Genomic DNA, 10,008 nt, shown 5'->3' on the forward strand with positions numbered 1-10,008 from the left:
CACCCGAGGGTATGGGCAATCAATCTGTACGATATTCATTAACACACAAACAGGCAGCTGGTGCTTGTTTGTTTCCAATTCCTTCTTACCTTCCTCTCTTCTCTGTCTTGGCAGCATGATCAGGATAACGATGATGACTGCTTCATCTGTAGAAGCCAGGGCAACTTGATGTGCTGTGATGAGTGTCCTCGCTCCTTCCATCAGAGATGTCATCTTCCTAATGTGGATGATGCTATCCTGGGGTGAGAAGAGTTGAGAGTTGATGAGAGACAGAGTGAGACAAAGAGATTGATATAAGAGAGGTATGTTTGTTCTGTGTAGGTAAACTGAGGTGTCAGCTTTTTGTGCACTATTGAAATGTGTGTGTGTGTAATCACAGGGATGATTGTCCGTGGATGTGTACATTCTGTGTACTGAGGGCCAGTCAGTCGTGGCGCTACCCCAAACAAATGACCTACCAGGAAGCCTTAACCTGCCAAATCTCAGACCACCAACTGGTGAGGAGCCTGAATGAATGACTTCTATCATTGGTCCAACTACCTCCAATAGCCTGTCCATTATAAGCGTCACCATATATTTGACATTAAATAATTATTCAGAATTAAATGTAAACAATATTTGACCAGTCACATAAAGGTGTGTTTACTCTGACAGGAATGCCAGTACCTCCTGCTGTGTCTGTACCATGCGGACGAGGAACACATCGCTGTGGCAGATCCTTGCATCAATGTCAGTTTGCTTGGTTCTCTCTCTCTCTCTGTGTGTGTGTGTGTGTGTGTGTGTGTGTGTGTGTGTGTGTGTGTGTGTGTGTGTGTGTGTGTCAACGTTCACATATCTCTGTCTGTATGTTTCATTGCCAGGTGAGAAACTACACCAGTGTGATAAAGTCCCCTATATGGCTGGACAGGGTTGTGGAGAAGCTGCAGCAGAATCTCTACCAGTCGGTGCAACACTTTGTGTCTGATGTGTTGCTTATCTTCACCAACTGTGCCACATTTAACAGGGTAAGACTGCACTACTGCAGTATCCAATATGAAGACTTAGGGCAACATTTTTTTGAACAAATCTTGGAATTGTGCTAATGCATGAATAGCACTTTAACAATGTGTCTTTGTTTAATCCATAACAAATATGAATTAGGCTAAATGAGTTGTGTTTTATGCATTACTAGTTTATTATGTTTTCTATACAAATGTGGCTGTCTTTTTTGAATGAAGGACAATGCAGAGTTCCGTGTGATGGGTGAAAGATTGAAGGATCTATTTGAGAGAGAGTTCAAGAGTACATTCAGCATCCAACTTCAGCATCCAACTGCATCCAACAGCCAGTAGAGCCTTCATCAAGTCTGTACTGTTATCTCACTATGAGACAACAGGGAATATTCAACATGCCCTGGTCTTTCTATACAGCCTTCATACAGACTTGCATGTACATTATAATCCATCTAGTCCTTTCATGAATTTCTTTAATTCGTTCTAGCAGTCAAAATGGGTGTGTGATGATAATTGAAATAGAATGATGGTGATAACATTGCATTTCACACAGTAAATGTTGCTTTGCTAACTTCTCATACAAGAGCCTTAGAATTCCTCACCTTCCAGGTTCTTACTTCTGGTTATGCCTCACTATATTCATGTCCAGGGATTCTAGCAAAAATGAACTCGTGAATTTCTAAAACATTGTACAACATAGTACTTGTTTGACTGTGTAGCCTACCAGAATGTGGTTCTGTTGAGGAGAATATCGTCAGACAGAGCAGCAGCCCCCTCTTCAGGGCAGTTAGGTCAGCGGGTGCTTTGGGTCTCTGCCCTCATGCAGGACCCGCATACGCTGCTTATGTAACAGTTGTTAAAGTACTGTGTGAATTTCACCAGGTTCATATATTAACATGTCATGTTGATTTGTTATTATGCATGCCTGCATCCTGGGAGTAGGGGAGTGTGCACTTACGTTCTGCCCTGCGTGCTCGTGCTCAAATCATTTTGATGCGCTATGAGAGGTAGGCAGAAAAATGTGATTATTTTAAGCACAAAGTCATAGACACAGTGTTTTGTTCACGAATAATGTTGTATATTTAGATGTTACTCATAAGTTGATGGTTTTGTTACGACTCACCTGTACCTACTTTTTAGGATGATATTAACAATCTGAATTCAACATATGGTTAATAGCTAGCTAAGGTATTAGCAGGCTATTGTATGTGTGAACGATGGCGAGCTCCTCGAATGATCCCAGTCCCTTGTGTTGTGCATCTGTTGTAGAAAGTTGTGACGATTCTCTGAACAAATGTGCTCTACAAATGTTTTATTTCCTTTTGGATGCAGGTATGCGGTTTTATCTATGTAAAATATTTGTTATGTGTTGATGCATAATAAGGATAGGCTGTACTCATTTCTGTATTCTAAAATCATTTTGATGCACTATGAGAGAAAAAGGCCACGAATCTCAGAACATATGTGCTCTACAAATGTTGTATTTTCTTTTGGATGCAGATTCAGGATGCAGAGAGTGAATTCTGCTTAATTAAAACAACCTGATCTCCAAAGACCACATCTATAGTCTCACATACAGCCCGGAATCAAACCAGGGTCTGTAATGACACCTCGAGCACTGAGATGCAGTGCCTTAGACCGCTGCGCCACTCGGATCAGTTTTGGATGATAATCTCTCTCATTGAATCAACAGAGGTGTGTTTCTCTTTGCAAATATCTTAATCCTTTTCTCTTTTTTAACCTTTATTTAACAAGGCAAGTCAGTTAAGAACAAATTCTTATTTACAATGACAGCCTAGGAACAGTGGGTTAACAGTCTCGTTCAGGGGCAAAACGACAGATTTTTACCTTGTCAGCTCAAGGATCTGATCAAGCAACCTTTCGGTCACTGGCCAAACGCTCTAACCACTAGGCTACCTGCCGCCCCAAAACATCCTTTAAGATTTTAAACGTAATCCTCAAAGTAATCATCTAGTTTTACATAAGTATCTGTAATCTGATTACAATATTTTAGCTGGTAACGTAACGGATTACAGTTACCGGTTTACATACGGATTATATGCAATCCGTTACATGTAAGGGATTACAAAAAAACAGTAACTGTAATCTGTTACTCCCCAACCCTGACATTAGGCTATAACTATCTCTGAAATATGAATAACATTACTACACAGACCATACACGTAACGTTACTAGCTAGCCAGCCAGCTAATGTTACCGAGCTAGCTAACAGTACACTTTAACTTGAAATGAAAATGATTTTCTGACAAAATTAGAAATGTATAATATATGAAAATGTAGCTAGCTTGACTTTCTTACCCGTATGTATACATGGATGGACGCTTCTCCCTCTCTGTCACAGATGCCCTTAGTTTGAAGATGTGAACATTCTGTGTGATCTCTTTTCGACTCTGCATATTGCAATCAAACACCATCATTTTCTCCATCTCCTTAGCTATCATACTCTAATTCCACTGATTTCAGAACCCGATCCTCCGGAAAGTGGAGAGCAACACTTATGCAGCTCTACTACTTGATATCTTTCAAAAAAGCAGTGTTAGAAAGGATTACCTACACATACTGACCAGCTAATATTATAGACAGAAGTGTGCTACATTGCAGACCAATCCGAATCTCTCGGCATGTCCAGCCCACTCATTATCTCAGCCAATCATGGCTACCGGGAAGGTTGCTGGCTTTTTCCATGGCTAAACCAACTAGGCTGAAAGTTCACATGTTCCGGAAGGCATTTCTGCTCAAAAAACGCATTTTCAAAAATAAAAGTTTACGTTCAAAGGTGCTCCTGTGAAGTAGTGACACGCAACATACGCCTAATTTCCAGAAACGAGTCACATATTGCAGCCTAAATGTAATTCTATTAAGTTAATTGCATGTTTCAAATGCAGAAGACTTAGAAGGCGAGCATACTTTGCAAAGGGGCCCAACTTTGTGTGGCATGTTGATTCCTATTGGTTACACAGACTTTTGGCCCCCTCATCCTATTCTAACCACCTCTCGCCAGCTTTGTTTTCATGTTACCTGATGAAATTGCTGTAAAATATGATCCTGTTGCCATCTAATGCACATTCAAATATCATAAATCAACACTGCAGAGCTCTCCCTGTTCTCTGCCGTGCCTTCCCTGTTCTCTGCCGTGCCTTGATTGAATTAATGTTGATGACATCTGGAAATGTGCATGTACACCATTGCCCATCTACTGTTCCTAATCCCAATTCTGACCTGTGCTCTGATATCTGCTTCACTGATTTCTGCTCTGGTAAAGGTTGGGTTTTCTGCACGTTAACACGAGAAGCTTATTACATAAAATGGTCAATTGAAAGTGTGGGTTCACAGCTCCAATCCAGATGTGTTGGTCATTACTGAGAAGTGGTTAAGAAAGAGTGTTTTGAATACTGACGTTAACCATTCTGGCTATAACCTTTTTCGGCAAGACAGATCTTCCAAAGGTGGGGGGAGTGGCAATCTTTACCAAGGATCACCTTCAGTGCTCAGTTGTCTCTCCCCAAACATGATGATTTGCTGGTTTTAAGCATTACACTTTAAAATAGCTCTTCGATGACTGTTGCGGGGTGTTATCGTCCTCCATCAGTACCGGCTTGTACCCTACCTGCCCTAAGCTCTCTCCTGGCCCCTTACACTAAGTCTGAATTTGTCCTGCTAGGTGTCCAAAACTGGGGCATGCTTAAACCACCTGACCAAGTCCTAAAGTAATGGGACTCCCTAAATCTTTCTCAGATTATTTTTAAAAATGCGGCACTTCCTGATTGGATTTTTATCTGGGTTTCGCCTGGCACAACAGTTCTGTGGCACTCACAGACAATATCTTTGCAGTTTTGGAAACGTCAGAGTGTTTTCTATCCAAAGCTGTCAATTATATGCATAGTCGAGCATCTTTTCGTGACAAAATATCTTGTTTAAAATGGGAACGTTTTTCATCCAAAAATTAAAAGAGTGCCCCCTACATCGAAGAAGTTAAGGTTGCTGCCCCTATCATCGCCAAGCCTATCTCTGACCTTTTTATCCTGTCTCTCCTCTATGGGGAGGTTCCCATTGCTTGGAAGGCAGCCATGGTTAGTCCTTTATTTATTTATTTATTTCTATTTTTGCCCTGTTTTTCGAAAATGTTGGAAAAACTTGTCAATAATCAACTGACTGGCTTTCTTGATGTCTGTAGTATTCTCTCTGGTATGCAATCTGGTTTCCGCTCAGGTTATGGATGTGTCTCTGCAACCATTGCCCTTATTCAAAGGAATGTTGTGCTGCTATTTTTATTGACTTGGCCAAAGCTTTTGATATGGTAGACCATTCCATTCTTGTAGACCGGCTAAGGAGTATACAATTGTGACCTGGCCAAGATAAAGCAAAGCAGTTCGACACATACAACGACACAGAGTTACACATGGAGTAAAACAAACACACAGTCAATAATACAGTATCAACAAGTCTATATACGATGTGAGCAAATGAGGTGAGATAAGGGAGGTAAAGGCAAAAAAGGCTTTTTCCACATTTTGTTACGTGATAGAGGAATTCTAAATTCCTATATGTTTTGTAGCCAAAACCAAATTCACACTATCTATTTCTTAATAAGTTGTAAGTTTATTATTTTACATGAAATAGATAGACCAGTCTTAAAAGTCAGGTAGTAGTGTTTAATCCAAGAGAGTACTGACCCAAAATACAAAGAACATTACATTTTAAGGAGGGAACATAAAATGATGTCATCAGTTTCTCACACTCTCTCCGATCCACACAATAGCGCAGTGTCTTCAGGTCTGGAGACCATCTTCTACTCCCCTCATAAAACAAACATTCCAATCTGTCTAAAAGATATAATTTATTCTCCACAAATGGAACATAAAACAAACATTCTTATCTGTCTGAAAGGATACCTGCCCTCCTTCTCCCTTTCCCGCAAGGTACAGACAATTAATTTGTTTTACCTACATTTTCGGTCCTAGTTTAACCAAGAACCCACACATTTCATACCATAACATAATAGTATTAAAACTTAATGGTTCTAAAAGAAATGTATACATAATTAATAATTTCAACTATAATTTCCTCCAACATACGCTACAGCCGTATTCTAAAATGGATTAAATACATTCACTGCAGCTACCCTGGCACCCAGCCCCACTCACCCCGTTATCCACAACCTCCCATTACATCCCAGGTCCCAGGAACTCCACGACCCAGTCCACCCCATCTGCAGCACCCAACCCAGCCTGATCAGAAGCCCAAGAAGTGGGGGAGGAGCACCGAAGCGACCAGACAGGACCTCTGCTATCCAGAGAGGTCCAGTCTGCTACTGAGAGGGCTGCTACTCTTCTAAGTAGCCCAACGGGGGCCCTCTGGCCGTGGCTCTCAGCACCGGCTCCACAAAAAAGTGGTAATCAAGCTGTCTTGTTGGTGATAGTGGCTCTGCTTCCCCTGGACTCTTCTCCTTTTCCTCTTCTGTCTTCCAGTCCCAGTGCTGTCCATGCTCCAAGAGAGAGAAAGAGAGCTCCCAGACTCACCACAACCAGTATGGCCCTTACAAACTCCCTCTGACGTCCCATGATGCTCCTGCATCTAGCCCCCCCCCCTTTAAAAAAAATCTCCACTGGATGGAGATCAATATGTCTCTCTCCCTTTCCGCTCCCATTGCTTATTTAAAAATGATACTTTTTTATTGAATGGCCTAAACTGTACAGTTAATGCGCAGTTCAAGCGGATCAGTTTTGTCAAGTCGGTCACTACCTTTCAAAGTGTGTTGCATTATGGGGTAAAAAATAACCAGACTTGCACCTACATGTCCACAGCATGAACTTTACAAAACTCGTGATCTAAGGTCATGAAGCTTGACTGCAAGTTTCTGCAGTTCCATTTTACCATCTTCAGCCATCGCCTGCATTGTGGAGGGATCTATTTTCAACCAATGATTAAGTTGTTTTAGTTTGACCATGCAAACGAGACCAAATACATGAATGTCATACATTATTTGTGTAACACATGATTTCAGTTTGTGAGTGTGTGATAATATACCGAACAAAAATATAAATGTAACATGTAAAGTGTTAATCACGTTTCATAAGCTGAAATAAAAGATCCCATAAATGTTCCATATGCACAAAAAGCTTATTTCTCTCAAATTGTGTTCACAAATTTGTTTACATCCCTGTTAGTGAGCATTTCTTCTTCACCAAGATAATCCATCCATCTGAAAGGTGTAGCATATCAAGAATATGATTAAACAGCATGATCATTACACAGGTGGACCTTGTGCTGGGAACAATAAAAGGCCACTCTAAAATGTGCAGTTTGTCACATGACACAATGCCAGATGTCTGCAAGAGCTCTTGCCAGATAATTGAATGAATGTACATTTCCCTACCATAAGCCACCTTAAGTCGTTCCAGAAAATGCGGTAGTACGTCCAACTGGCCTCACAACTGCAGACCACATGTAACCACGCCAGCCAAGGACCTCCACATCTGGCTTCTTCACCTGTGGGATGTTCTGAGACAAGCCATCTGGACAGCTGATGAAACTGTGGGTTTGCACAACTAAAGAATTTCTGCACAAACTGTCAGAAACCATCTCTGTGTGCTCATCATCCTCACCAGGGTCTTGATCTGACTGCAGTTCGGCGTCGTAACCAACTTCAGTGGGCATATGCTCACCTTCGATGGCCACTGGTACGCTGGAGAAGTGTGCTCTTTCAACTGTAGAGGACAGATGGCCGACAGCATGTATGGCGTCGTGTGGGCAAGTGTTTTGCTGATGTCAACGTTGTGAACACAGTGCCCCATGGTGGAGGTGGGGTTATGGCATGGGAAGTCAAAAGCTAGGAACAACAAACACATTATCATTTTATCAGTGGCAGTTTGAATGCACAGAGATAACGTGACGAGATTCTGAGGCCCATTGTCATGCCATTCATCTGCCGCCATCACCTCTTGTTTCAGCATGATAAAGCATGGCCCTATGTCGCAAGGATCTGTATACAATTCCTGGAAGTTGAAAATGTCCCAGTTCATCCACGACCTACAAACTCAACAGATGCTCTGGATCGACGTGTAAGACAGCGTGTCCAGTTCCCGCCAATATCCAGCAACTTTGCACAGCCATTGGTACAACAGTCAACAGCCTGTTCAACTCTATGCAAAGGCGATGTGTCACGCTGCATGAGGCAAATGGTGGTCACACCAGATACTGACTGGTTTTCAAAAAAACATGCCCCTACCTTTTTTAAAGGTATCTGTGCCCAACAGATGCAATCTGTATTCCCAGTCATGTGAAGTCCATAGATTAGGGCATTATTTATTTAAATTGACTGATTTTCTTATATGAACTGTAAGTCAATAAAATCAGTAAAATATTTTAGAATATAAAGATTTTTTTTATAAACAAATGTCACTGGCATGGTGATCAAATCAAATCAAAGTTTATTTGTCACGTGCGCCGAATACAACAGGTGTAGACCTTACAGTGAAATGCTTACTTACAGGCTCTAATAAATAGTGCAAAAAATGTGTTAGGTGCACAGTAGGTAAGTAAAGAAATAAAATAACAGTAAAAAGACAGGCTATATACAGTAGCGAGGCTATAAAAGTAGCGAGGCTACATACAGACACCGGTTAGTCAGGCTGATTGAGGTAGTATGTACATGTAGATATGGTTAAAGTGACTATGCATATATGATGAACAGAGAGTAGCAGTAGCGTAAAAGAGGGGTTGGCGGGTGGTGGTTGGGACACAATGCAGATAGCCCGGTTAGCCAATGTGTGGGAGCACTGGTTGGTCGGCTCAATTGAGGTAGTATGTACATGAATGTATAGTTAAAGTGACTATGCATATATGATAAACAGAGAGTAGCAGCAGCATAAAAAGAGGGGCTGGGGGGGTACACAATGCAAATAGTCCGGGTAGTCATTTGATTACCTGTTCAGGAGTCTTATGGCTTGGGAGTAAAAACTGTTGAGAAAACTATTTGTCATAGACTCGGCACTCCGGTACCACTTGCCATGCGGTAGTAGAGAGAACAGTCTATGACTGGGATGGCTGGGGTCTTCCACAATTTTTAGGGCTTTCCTCTGACACTGCCTGGTGTAGAGGTCCTGGATGGGGGGCAGCTTAGCCCCAGTGATGTAATGGGCCGTACGCACTACCCTCTGTAGTGCCTTGCGGTCAGAGGCCGAGCAATTGCCGTGCCAGGCAGTGATGCAACCAGTCAGGATGCTCTGGATGTTGCAGCTGTTGAACCTTTTGAGGATCTCAGGACCCATGCCAAATCTTTTCAGTTTCCTGAGGGGGAATAGGCTTTGTCGTGCCCTCTTCACGACTGTCTTGGTGTGTTTGGACCATTCTAGTTTGTTGTTGATGTGGACACCAAGGAACTTGAAGCTCTCAACCTGCTCCGCTACAGCCCTGTCTATGAGAATGGTGGCGTACTCGGTCCTCCTTTTCCTGTAGTCCACAATCATCTCCTTTGTCTTGGTTACGTTGAGGGATAGGTTGTTATTCTGGCACCACCCGGGCCAGGTCTCTGATCTCCTCCATATAGGCTGTCTCGTCATTGTTGGTGATCAAGCCTACCACTGTCGTGTCGTCTGCAAACTTAATGATGGTGTTGGAGTCGTGCCTGGCCATGCTCAGCGTTCAACACCATGGTACCCTCAAAGCTTATAGGTAGCAACACATCTGCCACGCTGATCCTCAACACTGGCGCTCCACAGGGGTGCGTGCTCAGTCCTGGGTGAGAGAACAGGGAGGGGACTGAGCACGCACCCCTGTGGAGCGCCAGTGTTGAGGATCAGCGTGGCAGATGTGTTGCTACCTACCCTCGCCCTTTGGGGGCGGCCCGTCAGGAAGTCCAGGATCCAGTTGAATATGAGGGTGTTTAGTCCCAGGATCCTTAGCTTAGTGATAAGCTTTGAGGGAACCATGGTGTTGAACGCTGAGCTGTAGTCAATGAATAGCATTGTCACATATGTGTTTCTTTTGTCCAGGT

General features: G+C 42.5%; 1 protein-coding gene across 1 annotated transcript; it reads left to right on the plus strand.

Annotated features, from left to right (window-relative positions):
- Window positions 1–215: 215 nt before the first annotated feature.
- On the plus strand, window positions 216–4,109 carry LOC135555881 (uncharacterized). The gene is made up of 5 exons (XM_064988671.1): window positions 216–302; window positions 380–497; window positions 655–729; window positions 861–1,004; window positions 1,218–4,109. The coding sequence occupies exons 2-5, from the start codon at window positions 396–398 to the stop codon at window positions 1,329–1,331; spliced, it is 435 nt and encodes a 144-aa protein (XP_064844743.1). The 5' UTR covers window positions 216–302; window positions 380–395; the 3' UTR covers window positions 1,332–4,109.
- The last annotated feature ends 5,899 nt before the right edge of the window (window positions 4,110–10,008 follow it).

The sequence above is a fragment of the Oncorhynchus masou genome, chromosome 15, assembly GCF_036934945.1.
Source record: "Oncorhynchus masou masou isolate Uvic2021 chromosome 15, UVic_Omas_1.1, whole genome shotgun sequence".
Classification (NCBI taxonomy): Eukaryota; Metazoa; Chordata; class Actinopteri; order Salmoniformes; family Salmonidae; genus Oncorhynchus; species Oncorhynchus masou.